Raw genomic sequence first — 21,841 nt, forward strand, 5'->3', positions numbered from 1 at the left:
GTGGCAACGTATTGAGGAATGAAATTACAAATGGTGCTAATCAGAACATGAATGCGGGTCTTATAAATGGATTTCAAATCACATATCATACAATAGTTTCTAGAGAATTCAGATAAAATTCTTTAATAAAAAGGAGAACAAAATTTCTTTCATGAATACCATCATCTTTTCTTACAAAGTCGAGCATTCAACCAGATACCTTTTTGAATTTCCATAGGTAGGGATGAAGTCGAAAGTAATATGTAAAACTTTTCTTTCCACTCCGGTAGAAGCTAGTAAATATAAATAGTGGAACAAATCTGCTCAGAAAATAAATGAATTAAAATTGGTCCTACTCCATCTGTAAACATCTGTATTTATGCTTTCAGATTCAAAAAGCCTCGGGACCAAGGTGAGCGAAGTGTGGGCTTTGATAAGCTGCTTGTAGCATCTCACTGTCATCATATGAATCTCGATATGTATCCAAGTTTGTATCTGCATTTCTTAGTGCTGATAGGCAGAGTTCTTTCCTCCATTCTTCTAAATGTGGGAATCCTATGTAGTCTGCATACTTGTCACAGTACTGCCAAAGAAATTCAGTCAAACACAACATTTAGTAGGTTTTCCTAGTTCCGTGGCTTAAATGCTCAAGTCAACTTGTGACAATTGGTTTTTGAGCAACTTCAATAACTTTACCTCAAAATTAGCAAGATCATGGGTATTATGCTTTGGAATGCCAGCAACTTCTCTTGAACGATAAAATTCCTTGATGATTTGCATCATCTCATCCCATGAGGGGAGTGTTCTTTTCCCAGACAGCAGCTGGGCAATCCATTTTGCTTGTGACTCAAAGAAAGGAAACCCTATGAGCTACATTATAAATAAGAAAAAAGAAAGATCTAGTAACTGATACTCCATCTCTTTTTAAAAAAAGATAATAATCCATTTATGGACAGTAATCCAAAATAGTGATAGAAGCTGTTTTTCAAGAATATAATTAGGACTAAAGCTATTTCTTAAATTTGAAATTAAGGCACAATTAATTATTGGTTGATTAATTGTTGTACAAATGTGTAGGGGTTAACAGTTGGGAAGTGGTTGTGGTGTGGTGGTAACCAGGAAATATCCCTTCATTTTTAATTAGAGGTCCCGAGTTTGGGCCCGGAGAATGGAACGAAACCGGATTTGTCAGGAAGTGGTTACCTTTCTGGGTACACCAATGAAGGAGAGAGAGGGAGCAAGAGAAGGGGGGAAGGTATGCTCATAAAGTGGGCCCACTCTGTCATCATCAACTACTACCATTCCTTTGGTGTCAAGAAATGGAAAGGAGTAGGAGTACCTGTACAATGCAAAAAAAAAAAAATTGGATTTGTCATTATCCAGTTGCTGTAACAAGATTGTTTTCACTTTAAGACAAAACCACATCAAAGCACTTCCTAGTTCTGTCTCACTACTTATGGTGAATTCAAAGTACTTTTTACTACACAATAATTCTTTTATCTTTTTGAAATAAGATTATATATATTGAAGCTACATAAGACAGAATGAGATTAGAATGTCTAGTAGATGGATGAAGTCCTCAAGCTAGTTATAACATCACTTGGGTTTTATCTTCGGCCTCTACTTTTAAACTCTCTTTTACTACTAGCAAAGACAAGTGCATGGAAATAGAGCATTTTACCCTGTACAGTATATGATAGTGTCTGCAACGATTGAAGTGCCATTTACGAACAATACCCTCCCATCTTCATGTAATGAATCTATCTGCATTTTCATTCTAAATTAGTTATATTATCGAATATATGAAAAATGTCTTGGGGTTTTCTTGTTTCAGTTAACTGCATCATCAAATTTTTAATTTAACAAACCTGAGGACGAAGATGTAAATTATGGTGCTTGGATATAACTTTTGACAATCCTTCAGAAACATCAAGAGATTTGGCACTGAGATGGATCTCCTTTGCCACATCTACAAGCTCCATTCCTATATCCTGACCACTTAGTGAGTTTCCAACCACCACAACTACCTGCTAAGTTAAAAATAGTTAGCAAGTTGTAAGGACAAGAGTTGAAGTTTGTTTCAAAACAAAGTTAACTCTTCTTTAAGAGAAAACTTAGATGATATAGTCATGTAGTCCACTGTTGGCAGTACTGGAATTTTGTTTTATGTTATTGGAATATAGGACATGCACTGGAGTTTGAATTATGACAACATGAGATGTTATAGCTTGACAAAGTTTCGAGGGATGTTCTCTGGAGGTGTCTGGATGCTAAAGGTGTTCTGATGGTGTATATTAGGGCGATAAAGGATATGTATGCCGGAGCCAAGACTCAGGTTAGGACGGTGGAAAGTGACTTAGAGCACTTTCCTGTTAAGATAGGACTACATCATGGATCTGTGCTGAGTCCTTTTCTTTTTGCCCTGGTGATGGATGAGCTGACACGGTCTATCCAGGAGGAGGTTCCATGGTGTATGCTATTCGCACATGACATAGTTTTGATGATGAGACTCGAGACAAAGTTAATGATAGGTTGGAGGTTGGAGACAAACTCTGGAGTCCAAAGGATTCAAATTGAGCAGGACCAAGACAGAGTACATGGAGTGCAAATTCATTGGTGCGATGGATGAACAAGGCATGGAAGTAAGGCTTGCCACTCAACCTATCCCCAAGAGAGAAAGCTTTAGATATCTTGGGTCCGTCATCCAGAGTAGTGGGGACATCGACGATGATGTCACGCATCGCATTGGGGCAGCATGGACGAAGTGGAGGCTTGCCTCTGGAGTCTTGTGTGATAAGAAGGTACCACCAAAACTTAAAGGTAAGTTCTACAGAATGGTGGTTAGACCATTGTTGTTATATGGTGCGGAGTGCTGGCCAGTCAAGAACTCTCATGTTCAGAAGATGCATGTCGCAGAGATGAATATGTTGAAATGAATGTGTGGACATACTAGGAGTGATAAGATTAGGGATGAGGTTATTTGGGAGAAGGTGAGAGTGGCCTCTGTGGCAGACAAGATGAGAGAAGTGAGACTGCGAAGGTTTGGGCATGTGCAGAGGAGGTGTGTGGACGCCTCAGTTAAGAGGTGCGAACGATTGGATTTTGGGGTTATACGGAGGGGTAGGGATAGACCGAAAAAGTATTGGAGAAAGTGATTAGACAGGATATGCGCAACTTCATATCACCGAGGACATGACCTTAGATAGAAAGGAGTGGAGGTCGCGTTATGGTAGAAGGTTAGCAGGGATAGAATGTTGTCTTGCCCTGTGACGGTTCAGGGTAGGTCTTAGGTCTAGGCGTGCCAGTATAGTTGTGTTGTTATTGCCCTTTGATTATCACTTTATTTTGCTATTGGTATTGTTCTTGTCTCGTAGAATTTGCATGATATGATTTGTATATATACTGTTGCTCTCTCTTTTTTTGGGACTGATACTTTTGAGCCGAGATACTTTCGAAAACAGGCTCTCCATCTCTATGAGGTAGTGATAAGGTCTACGTACACTCTAGCCTCTCCAGACCCCACTTGTGGGACTTCATTGGGTATGTTGTTGTTGTTGAGATGTTATAGCTTATAGATTAATTATGTTTCTGGATCTTGCAACACAATTATTATTTAAAATAGAAAAAGTAAAAACAGATATCATTCATTTCTATGATTGTAGAGATTTTTTATATTACCTCATTCCGAAAGGGTTCTGGCACCCTGTAAATGTGGCTATGCATCTGCTTTCTTCTCCATGCATCCATTCCTTATCAAACAAAACAGATGAAAATCTTTTAGTGTCACTTTTATACTATCGGATAGAAAGAACAGAAGTAATTACAAACTCTACATTATGTGTTTATGCAAGTATATAATTCATTCTGTAATCAACTTTGATAAAAAAGTCTGATTTTCTTATTCAACTGTACCATGAAATGACCTGACTATGAAGGAATTGCTTTGATTGATAATGTTAGTTATAACTCTGGCATCTTTTTGCTACAGTACCAATACAATTTGATCAACTTAGTAGATTAGTATTTTACTTTTCAGCTTGCCATATTAAGCTTGTTATGGTGATCAGTTACCTGTTGTTTTAGATCAACTTTATCTGATGATAATGTGCAGTATCAGTCTATCAATGTACAAAACTTAAACTCGAGTGAGAAAAGATATGGAGATTTTGACAAACCTTTAATGTTGGGTAACCTTGGTTGAGAGTAATGGCCAGTTGCAACAACCACAGCATCAAAGACTTCCTCCACCCCTTTCTCAGCTTCCTTCTCTTTGCTCTTCACAATCCATCTCAAGTCCTTGCCAAATTCAGGATAATTCAGCATCCCCACATACTCAACCTTAGTATTGAATCTTATCATCTCCCTTAGTCCAAAGTATTCACAAAAATCTTGTAAATACAAGAGAAGCTCCTTGTGTCCAGGAAATCTCCTTGGATCTCTCCCTTTCTTCACCACAAAAGGAAAATCAGTAAACCCCATGATCTCTCTTGGTGATGTCAGCCTTAATGATGCATAAATACTGCTATGTACCATTTGGACATTAGTCCTTCCTAAAGCATCTTCATGTTCAACTTTAGGTTGATATAGCCATTGCCCTCCCACATCATGGTTTTGTTCAAAAACCACCACATTGTGCCCTTCCTTCCTCAGCTCCCTAGCTGCCACCAACCCTGACGGTCCAGCACCAATTATGCACACATTCTTGGACAAATTTCTCTCAGAAACCATGGTTGATACTGGGAAAAACTCCTGGAAGCAATGCAGTTTAATTCTTGTGTTTTATGTTGTTGGAAGTTAAAAATGATGTGTGTGGGGGTGGGGTGTATGCTGGGAATGAGAAAAAATGAGACTGATTAACTCTTATATATACTACTATATCTTATAAGGGAGATATGTTGGGAAGGAGACACGTGACTAAATAATACTTGTTAATTTGGTTGGTTTATGTCTCCATGAATTCCCATTTTGGAAAGAAAACTCTTGTCGTTTAACCTTGAATTTTTTTAGGTGGTAAATACCTACCCTATCCGGTGTTTGCACCAAACCGAACAAATTAACCTAATCACATCTTAAAACTTAAGAATATATAGCACTTAACTATGGTTTGAGTGATAACTATGTATACGAGAGATACATGTCTTGCATGCATTGCTTTGATGTAAAGTTATAAACACAGTGCGGGTACATATTTATTTCTTTAAAGTAGCCTTTAATTTTGAGTCATTAGTTCTACAATTCTTATTCATTAATCATTAAAATAGAGAGCATTTTTCCTTCCTTCTACTTTAATAAAAAGAAAGAATTTGTTTCCACATAATGTATGTCAGGGGAACATGGCTTCAAGCAGAAGACTCACCCTTTGGATAACTTTCATCCAAAGGTGGACAAAGCTACCAAAACAATTGGCCACTTGTATACCAAAACAATTTCTACTATACTATCAGCATATACTATCAGCTGCGGAGCTAGAATTTCAAAATTTGAAGAAGTAGACACATGAACTTGCCGAAGGAGGTTTAGTATCTACTATATATACATAAAAAAATTATTTTAACTATTTATAAATAATATAATTTTTCGCCCCGAACAATAGATGGCTCCGCTCGTGTATACTATATATTGTTATTAATATGACGTGCATGCGGTGCGACCCACTAATTTTATTTATGTAATAATAAATAATGATACCCTAAAGACTTGTTTAGTAGTAGGTGATTTGATTTGGTGGGACAGTTTAAACATTCCTTAGAGTCTTTCTAAATTACACTATAATTAAGTTGTTGTTAACTGACACATTCACATATAATATTATATAAATCAACAAAACTGTATTTGAGACGTTTGCGATAACGTTAATTTATGGTGAGTTTTGATTTAAAAATATAGTAGATCATAATAATATGTTGTAATTTCCTAGAACCCCTCGAGCCATGGGATATATAGCTCTACTGTGCCACTTCCGCTTTGATCATTAAGGGTAAGTGACTAGAATTATTCAGGTATTAATAATGTATGATTGCTTATACAAAATTTAATTATTTATGTAATAGTTACTTTATTTTTTGTTTGTATAAAATAATACATGAATGACTTATACTGATAGTCAAACACTATACTTGATGTGTTGAATTTTATGCATATCAATTAAAATGCTACCAAAACATGTACTAGTTCTATTGATTTTAACATATGAACAATTCGATTCTTAACCAACAATCCTTGAAATGTTTGTGCGAAGTTTGTAGTAACATGAAATGTCAGTTTTTAATAAGTGGTGGAGTCGAAAACTTCATCAAGAAAATTCAAAATAGAAAAAGTTAAATACATGAATAAACTAAGAGAATTCAATATTTATTATATATATATATATATATATATATATATATATATATATATATATATATATATATATATATATATATATATATATATATATGATTTAAAAAGTTTACTTATCTATATAGTATATTTTCTCGATAAAAAAATTCAAATGAAACTCTTACACCTAACTTCACCCGAGAGTTTAATAACAAAAGAAGAAAGCGAAAAATAGATTGTTTCTCTTGTCATCATATCAACTTATTACTTTCATGTTAAAACCTCAAAATTATCACAATAAAATTATTTAAGTTTATAAATTCCCTATATTTAGACCAATGAGAGAAAGAGAGAGATGCTTGACTTGGAGACTTGGAAAAATAGATTGAAGTATACATTTAAAAGGACAAGTTGAAAGTATATAATACTCTTACCTGGTTAGTAGATTGAATAATCTATGCTTAATTACCTACATGTATGCCAGACTATATTTTTAAGGCACTCATTATCAGCTGTATTTGACTTGCTCACTAATTTTTTGACTTCAATCTACAACAATTCTTACCCCCCAACACACCACCCACACATCATGGAAATATTTTAAAATTAAATTTGATAATTGACATGCATGTTATGGGGTGGTTAATTTTAGAGATTATATAATAGTTAAGCAAATAAACATGATAGTTAGATGCTAAACATAATTAGGTTATCATTGTTATTATATATAGCATTTGATTTCTCCTTTCTTGAAGCCAAGGGAACATCAATAATCATGACGTCGTGTTACCAATTCACCATGCATATCAACCTTTTTTTGTTTTTGTCCTCTTTAAACTTAAGAATAATGAAAAAAGAGGTACATTTTCATAGCACTCATGACTCTTCTAACTTTTTTTCCTCTCATATTTGATGTAGGTTAGTATTTGTTTTGGGATTCAATTAATTCAGATTTATGTCGCGTGTGATCAAATAAAGTGAAAGTGCACTTAATTATCAGGATTTTTTCTTATTATGATTCAAATTGAGATCTCTGATTAAGAATGAAATGATTATATTCATCCCACTCCAATTTAAGTGATAATCTTGCACTAGAGTATGATTTTCATAATTTGTAGCTAGTGATATTTCTTCTTGGGGTGCAATTCAAGTATAATAGGACAAGCATGACTCGTGTTTTACACTTAAATAAGTAGTACTTCTACTAGTAAATTATGAGTCACTTGCTTGAAAATTGTGGAGACAAACATCATTGGTCAAGATGATGTGGAAAAAGGCATTTATAGACTCCTTTTTTAATATACTTTCAACACCAACTTTATTTCATAATTAAGGACCATGTCATTGTTGAAACTTAAAAAGCAAGGTTTCGAAAAAGAAAAAAGATGAAACGTCAAAAAAGGTTTATGTCAAGTTTCTCATGCAAATATGCAATTATTAAAGTCTCGAGCCTTGGAGTTTAGTTTCTTTTATATTGTACATTGTACAATGCTTGGCCTACAAGTTAGAAATTTTGCTTCATGGATCCAAATAATAAAAGTTGTCTGACAAATTTTCTAAATCTTTTCTTTTTTTGTGAAGTGGGATGTTAAAGTTGATTTTCTTTTTATTATTAAGTTTTCCTTTTTATGTGTTGGGTGATGTTGTTTAAGTCTTTATTTGCTCTTTTGACTAGTTATTCATGCATTTAGCTAGAGTTTGGCCTCAAATTTCAAATATTCTTTGGCAAGTTATTTTTGGGTAAAGTTTTGATGAAGTTTTACCACGTGTTTGGAGACAGATTTCTCAAAGAATATTTGACTGTTTCAAAAAATATTATTTTGTACCCATAAGTACTAAAAATTATTGAAAATATCCATAAGTTTGTATTATCATTTTATAATGAATATGTTTTGTTAAAAAAAACCTTATAACATAATTGATAAAAATCAACAACAACAAAATAACAATATGGGCAAGAGCAATACATTAATCGTATTAAAAATAAATTGTTGAAAAGAATAGTTTGGTTATTTATTAATTGATAGAGAAGTTATTTAATGGTGTTGGTTGTCCACACAAATGGAGTAAGTTGGTTGATAAATATTAGTTGGAATTAAAAAATTATGAGTGTTTTAATAAAATATAAAAATTTGGGTAATTTTTAAAATTTTAAAATTTTCCAAGTTCTAGTTTTCCCTAGAACTTGGGAACTTGGGATGTTTGCCAAGTAATAGCAAATTATATGGCCAAACATTAGTTTCCAAGTTTTTTTCAAGTTTTTCTCAAAAACTACTTGGGGCCAAACGGCACCTTAGTCTTTAGACCGAGCAACTGATTATTTCTTTTAAACTCCTCCCTGGCAGCATTTCATTTTGCTCTCTTCGTGACTCGAATCCTCTCTTGTCGACTGAGCAAACTTACTCGATATCCTTTGTGAGTTGATGTATAATCCTTAGGCTAAAATCTTTTCTTTGAAGGTTCGAAGATGGAAATGAAGAGCCAAAGCCCAAAAGTTCAGATGATTTTCAAATATATCCACTTTTAAGGACTATCTTTTAAAATATAGCCAGCATTTGCAAAGCTACAATTTAAAGAGTGGAACTGAGATATATTTGCAAAATGAGCCAAATTATTTTTAACAAAATAGCTGATTCAAACACTTCGAAATATACATTTATCTGCAATTAATGTCATCTCCCAAGCAACTGCACACAAGTTTCATATAATTAGTAAACTCACTTCAGAATTATGCTGCTCGAATTCTCCAAAATTAAAATAATGCATCTAACACAGACGCGCCAATATTTTTAGAGAATCAATCAACAGAACCAGGAGGTCTCTTAGGGGTCAACAGTTTAGCACCGGGGTGCTAATATAGAAGAATTTGTTTAGTGACTTTTTCTTTTTATGAACGAGAAATAAGTTTGGAGTCAACTCTTAGGACCAACCACAACCTATATTCCTGATAATCAAGATTTTTTTTTCTCTATTTTTTGTTAATGTCAAAGCTTATCTATATCCCATGCATTAATCACGCTTATTCTTACAAAAATATTTGTCTATGAATTTTAAAATTCCCCTCTTCTATCTTATTGTTTTATCTCTTTATTTTTATTTTTTCATTTTGTTTTCTTTCTTTGCAATTTTAGAAATTCTGCTCCCTCAAAAAATTACCAACAAATTGTTAGAGTCCCTCTCTCTTTGCTTTTCCATTCCCAACTTATCAAGAAAAAGGTATAATATCAACTTTGATTTTCCACCAGAATTTTCATTTTTTGTTTATGTTAAATGGTTCTTGATTGTGTTCTTCAAAGATTGATCTCTAATTGAAGATGAAAAGAATCCATGTTAATGAAATATTCAATTCATTTTGTCTGAATTTAGGTTTTGGTTTTGCTTCTTGACGTAATGTTTGAATTAATGATACAATCTAATTAATTTTACACGCCCAGGATGAACTCAATATTACCTTTTAAATTTAAATTTATCTTTCAATAGCAATTTTCACTTTTCTTTATCCCTGAATTTGTTGCAGAATAATGTAGATGATAATTGGGATATATGGTCTAGGAAGTAAACATATTTATTAATTTTGATCAAAGGATATTATGGGATGTTTTATTTATCGAAACGAAATGACATTTCTTTTTCTCATAAATTGGTGCATCATACGTTTCTCTGTCACAACGTATTTTTGTTACTGAATTGTTGTCAAATATATATCTGCCAGATCTATACGTCTTTATAATCATATACAATTTGTTACTTATATCTTGATAAGAGTTATCTAATTTGGATGCATTAATTTAGGTAATAAGAATAACAGTGTATTTTGAGGAATATTCAAATGGAGGCAGAAGTGCAAGCTGCAGAATAAGTACTTTCTTTTCATCCTTTTACAATGTTCTTCGCTTAAAAATTGTTGTCCTGTCAATGCATAATAGCATATTTTCTTTAGCTTTCCAACTGTTGATCATATCCTTCGAATCATCTTGGTTACGGTAGGTTTTTATATGTTGACCTATGTTTTGTCAGACTCTCCCAAAAAATGTTATTGAACCTGTGTCAGATATGCATGTCGAACATTTTTAAGAATCCGACCAACATAGATATTAACTATGGGGAATGATATGGTTATGTTTAATCATACAAATAAGAGGACGGAAAAACATGAGTGCCACCAAATCTTTACTGGTAAACAGGATATAAAGTTGCTTTTTTATTGGTATCAGTTTTCTCACAGGTCCTTGTTTTTTTCCCCACTAGAATGCTGCACTTGTGAGATTTGTCTATGCTTCTTATAACCTTTTCTCGGCAAGTGCTTGAATTTAACAGTTGTGAAAACATGAAACGAAACAAGCTATGTGAGATTCTTTACTAAACCTCTCTGTATCTCATGATATATCTGCAGTGGTACTAGTTTCATTGCTCTAGCTCAAAATGACTGACATGGTTGTTGGCATACCTGCACATTTGGAGAGAATTGAGCGTGAAGCTCGCTTTTTGAGAAGGAACTCAACTGGCAGCTTAGGCATTCAAATTGCTAAATCCAAGGTCTTGTCACGTTATCTGAGTGATCCAAAAGGTTCTTGCCATGACGCTTGCAAAGGTGCTGAACGTGATGATCAAACAACAAAAGCAAGGACTTCCCTGCTGAGTAGAACTGTAGCAGCATCAGAAAAAATACCAGAACTGGCTACAACTGTACAGGTGCAGATAAGGAAGAGACCACTACTACGCTCAAGTAAGCTACCTGTGAATTTCAAGAGGCGTGAAACTGCTAAAATCCAGAGACAGGAGATCCCAGCATACACCAAAAGATTAGCTGTTTCTGTAAAACAACGAAATGGTTTGAAGATGAAGTCTTTGCAGGAAAATGCTAATTCTATGTCCAGAAGCCATAAGCTGAGGATAAAAGGATACAGTGACATTATCATACCAAGGGGATCATCAATTGCACAGGATTCTCTGTTGGGTGGAGCAACCGGCACACCAAACAAAGGAAGCGGGATGGACAAGAACACTGGATCTTCTAAGTTGGGCAACAAGAAGGCTGTCGGAAAACCTGCAAACTTGGAGAAAATTGAGCATGAACTCAGTTATTTGAGAAGGAACTCAACTGACAATTTAGGTATTGAAATGGGTGACTCCAAGGTTTTGTCACGTCATGTGAGTGTTCCAATAGGTTCTTCTGACGCTAACAAAGATGGGGTGGAAGGCAACTGTAAAACAAAGGTGAGGACTCACATGTCCACAACATCTGTTACATCATCAGGAGAAAATTCAAAACTGGCTACAACTGTGAAGTGCCAGATACGGAAGAAACCACTACACTCAACTAAACTACCTGCAAATGTCAGAAGGCTGAAAACTTCCCATAGAAAGGAAATGCAAGCATGCACCAAAAAATTAGCTGTTTCTGCAAGTCATCGAAGTGATTTGAAGCTGAAGCCTCTTGAAGAAAATGATTATTCTGTGTCAAGAAGCAACAAACTAAGCAGAAGAAGATACAGTGAGAGTCTTATTACAGGGGGTTTGCCAACACTTCAGGGGTCTGTATTGGATGATGCAACCACCAAAACAAACACAGGAAGCAGGAAGGATAAGGACACTGCATCTTATGAGTTGAGCAAGAAAAAGGATGTTCGCATGACAGCGAACCTGGACAAAATTGAGTCTGGAGTTGGCTATTTGAGAAGAAACTCAACTGGCAGCTTAGGTATTGAAATGGGTGAATCCAAGGTCTTGTCATGTTCTCTGAGTGTTCCAACAGGTTCTCCCCAAGAAGTTCACAAATACACAGTGGAAAGTGATCTTAAAAAGAAGGCGAGGACCCTCCAGCCCACAAGACTTGTAACAGCATCAAGGGAAGTCCCAGAAATGGCTACAACTGTCAAGTTGCATATAGGGAAGAAACCATTAAGATCAAGTGCGCTACCAAATTTCAAGAGCCTGACAACTTTTCGAACCCAGGGAAAGAAAATCCCAGCATCCACCAAAATAGCTGTCAAAAAAGGATCCTCCGGGTTGAGCAAGAAAAAGGATGCCACAACTATTTCCCTCTCTACAAGAATTTCTGTGAAGAGGGTATCAGGCAAAAAGTTAAATAACAATTCCCCAGGAATGGTATCTCAACGCAATAAGCAGATTAGTCTTCCTAATAAAACAGGCGGTGTGGATTGTAAAGATGATCCAAACAAGGTAGCTCATATTAATAATTTGACCGGCCTTGCACGAACGAAGAAAGTGCAACCAAGTCATGAAAACTTTCCAAACAAGGCATCTCAACTTAGAAAATGGACTAGTCTTAAGCATGACAAGATGGAGCTAGGAAGTCAGAGGAGTGTTCCAAAGGGAACCTTGTACATCAGAGAATCAAAGACTAAAAGCCAGAGCATAAAGATCTCTCGGGAAAAATGGAAGGCCAGAGTCTCGTCCTTAGATAGGCATGGCCCAATAAGAGGAAAGAAACCTTCACTCCTCACTCTGTCAACTTCTCTACATTCTGATGGCAGTAGCTCCGGAAAGCTTGGCAACAGTAAATCATCCCTATCATCAACTTCTGCATGCGAGTCTGTTAATGGTGATGCAACAGTCAGCAGTTCCAAGAAAAGTGGAACCACAAGTCCAAACCAAGATATAAAAGCTGGAAGGGCTGCAATTTGCAGTCCTAAAAATCTCAAGTTCAGGACAGGAAAAATAATTGATTTTCAATCTGAGAAACTCAGTCCAAGGAGACTAAAATTCAGGCCGCCCAAAATACTAGAGAACAACGGAAATGGAAGTGCTCGTGTTAGAGGAAGAAGCTCTCGGAGATTTATTGCTTATGGAAAGTCAAATGCTGCTAAAGATGAAACTATGAAAGTTAATCTTCGACACCACTATAGACGAGACAAAAAAGAGGTTCCAATCTTGTTCAACAATGTGATCGAAGAGACTGCAACCAAGCTTGAGGAGACCAGGAGAAGCAAGGTCCAGGCTTTGGTAGGTGCTTTTGAAACTGTAATCTCCCTTCAGGATCCAACATCCTCACCGCCAATTATTTGCAGATGATAACTATGTGCTTTGACACAAGGGATCTGTATATATATTAATAGATAAATTGAGTTACGTAACTGAAGCAGTAGGTGCAGGATTTCAAGCACTCCTCTTTCTGAATATATATACTTTCTAACTGATTCTATTTACTCCGTAAATGTCATTGAACAGGTGTAGTAGTGTAGTTGTAAGTTATTTTTGTAACATGACATTATATTTTACACTTCTACACATTATTCATACTTGTGTATTCTTTGTCTAAGACAATTGATCATAATTAAAACATCAAAGTTTGTCCTCTGTTGCAGTTTAAAAGATAACAGAACAACAGAATTTTATAGATACCAATGGATACTTACATTGCGGTAGATAGAATCAATAACGTTTTCTTACTCTTTAAACATTCTCCTAGAGTTGAACAACCTAGGAACATGAACTAGATTTTTCACTCCATGATTGCTTGATGTCTCTTATGTAGTATCTACAAACAAGGGAATAGGCACTGAGTTGTATCCAAAATGAGCATAACTGTGTAACATATAGGAGGCGCTTCACATAACCAAAAAAAAAGAGAACTAAAATAAGATAACAGAGAAACATGTCTTCCACCAGAGACTTATAAGAAGAAATTGCTGAACATAACTATTCTGATTGATTTGGGTGCAAAAATATCATGTTTCACCAAAGAAAAAGGGTTTACTTTTAGCTGCTACTTCTTCCTAATGCATACATATACCATGTGTTCATTTCATGCATCTGAGCACAACAATTACTTGATATATAAAAACAAAAAAGTCTTTAACATTATTTCTCTCCATCAGATAAAGAAACGCTCCTAAATCTACAAAGCTAATAAGCATTAGAAGAAGTATCACTCAGAATTGCTCCAAAACGGAATGCAAAATTAAGTGTCAGCTTCCTTTCCATATGCATTCCTATATCTATAAATAGGGCTACGTATCGATCGGGTCGGTTCGGTTTTGAAGTTTATCGGTTATCGGTTGATAGACATGCCAAACTGTAATAGAACTATTAAGATATTGGCTTATCGATTATTGGTTAAAAAAGGGCAGCCCGGTGCACTAAAGCTCCCGCTATGCGCGGGGTCCGGGGAAGGGCCTGACCACAAGGGTCTATTGTACGCAGCCTTGCCTTGCATTTCTGCCAGAGGCTGTTTCCAAGGCTTGAACCCGTGACCTCCTGGTCACATGGCAGCAACTTTACCAGTTACTCCAAGGCTCCCCTTCTCGATTATTGGTTATTGATCATTATTGGTTCGGTTATCGGTTTAACCGTTAAAATTTGATTTTAAAAAATTATTGAAAATCGCTTAGAAACAAGGTGACAAACCAAAAGAACCATGCACATGAGTTGATAAATTGTGTCTTGCTCAAAAGCAAATGTAAAACATTGTATAATAACCAAGAATTTGAGACAACAAGAAATAAAAGTATGAAAACTAAAAAGGATTTTATATATCGAATAGTAATAAATATAAATTATTAAGTTACTATCGGGTTATCGGTTAACCTGTTAAGAAAAAAATTTAAACCATTAAAAATCGATAACCCGGTAATATAAAAAATTAAAACCATTAACAAAACCGCTAAATTAATAACCCATTACCGATAAATTAATAACTTTTTTTTCCGTTGGATTTATTGGTTTCGGTTCGGTTTTGAACAACCTGGAATAAGAAATAGTACTAATTAATTTCCAGTATTGCAAGGTCCTCACAAATACCCTACCATTTGCAAATCTCAAAATTATACTATAATTGAAAAATTAAAATGAAGAATACAGGTTAGAACACGGTCAGGCCTCAAATTTTCATACAGGAGATCACATCGTTGTTGAGATCAAATTCTTCAAATTTCAGCAACACTCAACTTACTTTTACTATCAAAGTTAATTAATCAACAAAAAATAAAAATCACTCGCAAAATTATCAAATTTCAGATCTAACTCTACCACGACTTCCTCAGTTATGTGACTTCAACAGAGAGGATGGTTTTACCGGGGGAGACAAAGAGTCTTACCAGCTTCTTCTTTTTTTGTTTTTTTTCTTAGCTGTCCGGTACCTCGTTGATGTTTCAGAGCATAGGATCCCATTAGAAGAGAAGGGTTTCCATTGATTTTTTCATACTCAAAACTTGAAGGACCTGATTCATTACGCCACATTTTTTTTGTGTGTGAGTCTTAAAAGTTCCAGTAATTAATTGAATGAGTTACTAATATCCGCTGAATACATAATCTTAAATATTTAGAGAAAATGATCAAAATGGTCCTTAATGGCGTTGGAATATTTAAGTCCTTTCATATATCATGTAATTAAAATAACTATTTAACATATAAAAAATATAATTATTTTATTCTTTCATATATGCACGTATGTATCGCGTTAATTAATAATAAAATATATATAAAAAAATAAATTATTGTGTGTATGATATTATTAAGTACAAAAAGATAAATACAATATTCATTTAAATAGTAAAAAGAACATTACCACAAGATGCAATAATTGAAAAATAAAATTGGATGCCTTCAAAATTTGCAAAGAAAAATAATTCAGTTAAGTCAGATATATAATATATGTAGTTATGCATATTTTATGGCATGAACTAATAATATATTATATAGTTGCATCTCACCTAATATCTTCTCATAGACGTTGTTTTTAGGATATGTTTTTTTTTGTTGTTGTAACTTTAATTGACCTATAATAACAAAAATTGTTATTGACTACATTGAATGTTCATCTTAAAAAGTTCAATATATCATTAGCCATGTAAGAAAACATACCATAAAAATGTAGTCTAACATTAAAAAAAATTGTGACAATGCAATTGGATTTTGAATTGTTCAAGTTTGCCAGAATTATGATGAGCGCATTATTCTTCAAAACTAATGTGTATAAGAAATAAATTAACTTTTATGTTGGTAAATTGAATGAACATTCATATATAAAATATCAATTGACAACTACACTTGAAACATTAATATCCATTTTCTGTAGTATAATACGTTAAGAATGAACCAATAAAAGTGCATAATCTATAAACAATTGATAATGTTAAAAAACTAAAGAAACTGACCTCAAGTAAGAGGGGGGAGAGACAATATAACCGGGAAAAAAAACACAAGATTTAATGCTTGAATAACCTACCACAAATTTAAAAAGAAACAATAAACTACTATTTTACTTACCCTCATCTCCAAGTAAAGTAAACATAATCTTAATTGAAGAAAACGATAATAATTAATTTAACATAAAACAAATACTAAGTAAAAACAATGTGTATTGGAAGCAGTACTTGAACGTGAAAAAGAAGAAGACGACATATGAGGTATTTTAATTATGATACTTAATTTTAATTTTAATTGGACTCATAAATAATCACTAACCATAAATAGAATACTGAAGGGCCGGCCGGTGAGATGAGCCGGGGCGGGGCGGGGCGAGTTTATTGCCAGGTAAATTGAGAAAGAAAAGAAAAAAAATTCACTTAAGATAAATAAAATGACATGTCATATTTTTGTTGGTCATATCTTAATAGAGTGAATTTTGAAGAAGTTTTGACAAAGTTAGATAACCTTTTTGTTAAAAAAACAAATAAACATGACTTAATTGGATAATTACCCATGGGGAGAAATCATGCTATGAAGCTTTTTAGAAAAAATCTAAAATTTTGAAAGAGATGAGTCGTCCATTTATTCCTGGCCATGGAATGTTAAAACATTATAGAGTCACTCTCCATAAGGATAGAATTTTCCTTTCAAAATACAATTCAATCATTTGTTGTATTAATAAATAATTAGGTCCAGCCTGTTGATAAAGATGCAAATGGCCTGGTCCAAATTTAGCATTAATGGCCTCAAACTTCAACTTCATGAGCATGCATTATTAAATAAAGAGATAAAGTGTCCAAAACACATTTAAACTCTCACTTTTTTTTTAATTTCATACCTAAATTATTAGGAGTGTGAATTTCATACCTAAACTGTCACTTATTAATTTGAAAAACACACATCAATGGTGTGTGTAATACACTCGCTATTTTATTTAAAAAAACATTGTCACATGGCATTGCATATGAATAAAATATTGGGAAAACTACACAAAATAAATCAAGCAAGTAAACTATTTACTTAAATTGGACCTACCCCAATTTATTTATCCTGATTGGACCAAAGACCCAGAGTAATTACAGCACTGTCTCGTCCCTTCTTCATGTGACGGACCCATTTCCATCTTCACGTAACCTTCATGATACTATTATAGTATATATATATACTATGATGGTATCAAGAAATAATTGAGAAGTGTTTTTACTGCAGTTTTTTTTTCCTTCATGATACTATCAGAGTATATATACACTCATATATATACTTTGATGGTATCAAGAAGTAATTGGACAGTTTATCCAGTGATTAGTTATTTTTTACTCCTTGATAATGGCACAATATATGTATATACTCTGAAGGTATCAAGGATAGTAAAACATTTTCACTATAGTGTTATTCAGACTTTGATATCTTCATGATACTGTCAGAATATATATATATACTATGATAGTATCAAGAAATAATTGAGCACTGTAGTGTTATTCAGACCTTGATACCTTCATGATACTATCAGAATACATATATATATATATGATAGTATCAAGAAATAATTGAGCACTGTAGTGTTATTCAGACCTTGATACCTTCATGATACTGTCAATATATATATATATATATGTATATATTCTAATGATATCAAGAAGTAATTGAGCAGCGTTTTTTCCTTGATGACACACGCGAACTATTCCTAAAATATTTCACCTTGACAAAATAAAATAAACTTTTAATATTAATTAAAAGTTAAAAATCAAAGTATTACTATCCAAAAAAAAACTTATTTTTTTAAAAAAATAATTATTTTTTTTAAAATAAAAATTTAAAATATTTTCTCACCCAACTCTATCACCTCCCCCACCCCATCCACCATGTCCCCCACCCCCATCTCCCGACAATCTCCCGCCCTTATATATTTTTATTTTTTTATATAAAATATTTTTAAAATGTTTTGACTTCACCTTCTCTCCCGCTCCTTCCTAAAAAAATTGATATTATTTTAAATTTTTTTAAAAATAAAATTCTACCCAATCCATCAAACCCTCCGCTCCAATTTATTTTGATTTTTTTTTTTTACATTTTTCTCATTTTGTGTTGGATATGTACATATATTTTTAGGAAAATATTTTTGTACTTGCATACTGAATATAACAAAAAAAAAATTAAAAAGTCTTGCATCAAGTAATATATATATATAAACACAAAATGAGAAAAAAATTAAAAGCAAAGAATTAGATGGGTGGGATAGAATTATTTCTTTAACAAACTAAAACAATATCTAAATTATTATATGGGGGGGGGGATAGACAGAGATGAAGTAAGAATTTCTTTTAAATTTTTTACAAAGAAAATTAAAAAATAAAACTAAAAATTTGGGGCGGTTGGTGGTCGGGGGGGGGAGGTATGGTGAGAGGAAGTGGTGGAGTGGGTAAGGATAATATTTTATATTTTATTTTATAATTTTTTGGGGATAGTAATACTTTAATATTTAACTTTAACTAATTTGATTTTTCTCAAGGTGAAATGTTTTGTCCATGTAGAGTGTGATGTGATAATTTTTAAAAAAAAATAAAAAAGAGGGTGTAGTACACACACCATGATCCATGATGAAAGTGGAATAAAAGGGAGAGATGTGTTTCTCAAACTAAATAAATGATAATTTAGGTATGCAACTCATGCTCCTAATAATTTAAATATGAAACTAAAAAAAAAGATAATTCAGATGTGTTTTTTGACACTTACTTCTTAAATAAATAATAAATGGACAAAAAGATTTAGCTGACAAATTAATGAATTCACTTAACCATCCTTCATTTCTTGAATTTAATGTAGATTTGTGATTTCTAGATTAGTCGTATCAAGTCATGATCATGACAAGGTTGCTTCCTTGTAGAACCCACAAAAAATCTTTGTAATTAATTAGGATCAATAGCACTGGTCCTCTTTTTAGTTAGTTACTTATTTTTGTTGGTTTTTTTTTTTCATTTTCTTCAAGGGATCGGAGAGGGGAACAACATAACTTATATGATGTTGAATCATTTTTATATAAAATTTAGGGTTGCGGTCGATCTATAACATGATTTCTCCATTCTTAATAAGATATCTTGAATTTGAGCTTTAAAATAAAAATAAAAAATTTAATTTGAATTTAAATTAGTCTAATCTCCAAAATGGACAGGGAATATTGGAAATAATTATTATAAGTTAGGTTCACCATTAGTTTGTTTTCCTCCTGAATCCTACATATGGTATAAATAAACTATTACTATTAGACTCTTGTGGTCGGGCCCTTCTCCGGACCCTGCGCGTAGCGGAAGCTTTAGTGCACCGGACTGTCCTTTTATTACTATTAGTATTGAAAAGAAGAGTTTCCACCAATAATATAAAGGCTAGGGCTTACACAAAAATACAACATCTCCTTGAGAATATCTAAACTATGGACAAAGAGAATTCATCTGTTTCATTTCATGATGATTTTCAATGATTGATGATACGAGTCGGGATTACTGCAAATCTTCTTCAGCTATGAAAACTCTATAAATCTTTAATCTTCTATATTAGTATTTTACTATTCAATAATATAGTGGAAAACCGAGAAAAAAAAATCTATATGGTTTGATTTCGACCTATCTTACTCTGACTTAATTCAAAAGTCGCAGATCTCGTTCTCAAAATTAAATAATATACTTGGGTGGTACGGTGGAGTTTTCTAAAAATGAATAATGCTCATTTTTTCCTACGTATATCAATTTCAAGATGTTAATGCAAATTATGTACTTTCTCCGTTCATTTTTATTTGTCTATTTTGAATTTTGTATGTTTTTTTAAGAAATAATGATTGATATAAGTTTTTACTATAATACTTACTTGAATTGATGCTTAGTATTAGGTCCTGAACAATGATTTCATTAGTTTGAGCAATAAGTAATTATGCTAAGAATAAAACATGAAAAATAATTAATTTTTTTTTATATACATTAAAAGTGAGAAATAAAATTAATGAAAATTAATTTTTGGAATCCTGGAGTCTGGACATTTAAAAGTGAATGAAGACCGAAGAGTATTATACGTAAGTAGAAAGTTTCTACTAGAAACATACTCCTTATCAGAAAATATTGAAGTAATGATTGGTTAAAAAGTTAGTATGATAAAACATATATCCCAAAATAGATATAGTATATAGATTGGAACGTGGGATTTCACTAGCTATGTTGTTGTTATATTTCACTAGCTATGTTGTTGTTATATATAGATTGGAATGGAAAAAGTGTAAGAGCCTGTTTGGATTGACTTATAAATTGTTTATACATTATTTTCAATTTTTTTGAGTGTTTGACTGGTCAACTTAAAGTCATTTTATGCTTAAAATAAGCCCAAAAAATAATTGAGTCTATTTGACTTTGCTTATCTATAATGACTTATAAATTAAAAACAGTTTATAAGTCCCTTAAAATAAGTTAAGTCAAACAGAAACTAAAGTCTTTTAAAATATCTTTAAAAGGATGTGCAGGCAACAATTCGAGTTAAATGGGACATTGTCAATAGACTAGTCATTATAGAGTAACGTTTTCAATAATTAAATATCATATATACTTCTTGTGATTGGAAAAGGAAAGAATCAATAGGTCAAGGATTCGCAGAGAAATTCTTCTGGTTTTAAATTGTGAAAGACCCATTAATTTCGTACAAATCATTTGATACACGAAATGAGATAGATAAGAATATCACATGGATTAAAACAACTAATTATTGAACCATTTTAACCTCGAAACTACTAAATATATATCCATAATCAACGTGCAAATAAAATAATCTCATAATTTAGTTATTATTAAATTATTGACTAAATGCAGAGTAAAAAAGGGAGGAATGTGTTGGTGTTTTGGTTGAGAATGACCTTCACCAAACTCATTTAAGTATATAGCTTCTGAACAAATTGTCTTTAACTAAACTTTGTGTCGGCATAGTATTAATTTCTGAAACATTTATTTCTTTTTATTTGTAATTTACCTAGTAGTTTTAGTTTTTTCCTCCTTTTTTTGGGAGATTAATCTCAATTCACCCGATCTAGAGCCCGTTTGGATGTAAAACCCCTTTTTAACTTTTGGACGTGTTTGCCTAATGTTAATTTTAAGCCATAAAGTTCTTAAAGTCAGTCAAAAATAAAAAGTTAGGATTCCTAACCTTTTTTTTAAGTGCTTAAAGTCATTTTTTTTACCATGAAAATTACTCTTATATCCCTTATATTTTAACTAAATTCCCAAACTACCCTTGTTATTCTTTTAATCCTAAAATTCATATCATTTTCTTCATTTAAGCACTTTTATCCAAACACTCAACTGCTTATTTATAAAAATAACTTTCAGCACTTCAAAGTTCTAAAAGCACTTCATACATAAAA

General features: G+C 32.9%; 2 protein-coding genes across 3 annotated transcripts; one reads left to right on the forward strand and one right to left on the reverse strand.

Moving 5' to 3' along the window:
* Nucleotides 1–37: 37 nt before the first annotated feature.
* On the reverse strand, nucleotides 38–11,113 carry LOC129894129 (flavin-containing monooxygenase FMO GS-OX-like 9). 2 transcript variants are annotated; one of them, XM_055969661.1, is made up of 9 exons: nucleotides 11,033–11,113; nucleotides 10,745–10,929; nucleotides 4,155–4,728; nucleotides 3,658–3,728; nucleotides 1,848–2,006; nucleotides 1,661–1,743; nucleotides 1,183–1,318; nucleotides 676–849; nucleotides 38–562 (listed from the first exon to the last, which is right to left on the reverse strand). In XM_055969661.1, the coding sequence occupies exons 3-9, from the start codon at nucleotides 4,705–4,707 to the stop codon at nucleotides 371–373; spliced, it is 1,368 nt and encodes a 455-aa protein (XP_055825636.1). In that variant the 5' UTR covers nucleotides 4,708–4,728; nucleotides 10,745–10,929; nucleotides 11,033–11,113; the 3' UTR covers nucleotides 38–370. The 2 variants fall into 2 exon arrangements, with proteins under 2 accessions (XP_055825636.1, XP_055825637.1); XM_055969662.1 differs by having other exon boundaries at nucleotides 10,745–10,942; nucleotides 11,033–11,109.
* Nucleotides 10,720–13,332, forward strand: LOC129894126 (uncharacterized). The gene has a single exon (XM_055969659.1). The coding sequence runs from the start codon at nucleotides 10,720–10,722 to the stop codon at nucleotides 13,330–13,332; it is 2,613 nt and encodes an 870-aa protein (XP_055825634.1).
* The last annotated feature ends 8,509 nt before the right edge of the window (nucleotides 13,333–21,841 follow it).

This window comes from Solanum dulcamara, chromosome 7 (assembly GCF_947179165.1).
Source record: "Solanum dulcamara chromosome 7, daSolDulc1.2, whole genome shotgun sequence".
NCBI lineage: Eukaryota > Viridiplantae > Streptophyta > Magnoliopsida > Solanales > Solanaceae > Solanum > Solanum dulcamara.

Bases quoted from the DNA above. Each gene is read 5' to 3' on its own strand.
- LOC129894126 (XM_055969659.1), top strand. From the start codon at position 10,720: ATGACTGACATGGTTGTTGGCATACCTGCACATTTGGAGAGAATTGAG.
- LOC129894129 (XM_055969661.1), bottom strand. From the start codon at position 4,707: ATGGTTTCTGAGAGAAATTTGTCCAAGAATGTGTGCATAATTGGTGCT. The intron at 2,007-3,657 runs GTAATATAAAAA...TTAACTTAGCAG, and splicing joins CAGAACCCTTTCGGAATGAG to GTAGTTGTGGTGGTTGGAAA. The intron at 850-1,182 runs GTAACCACTTCC...TTTATAATGTAG, and splicing joins TCATTGGTGTACCCAGAAAG to CTCATAGGGTTTCCTTTCTT.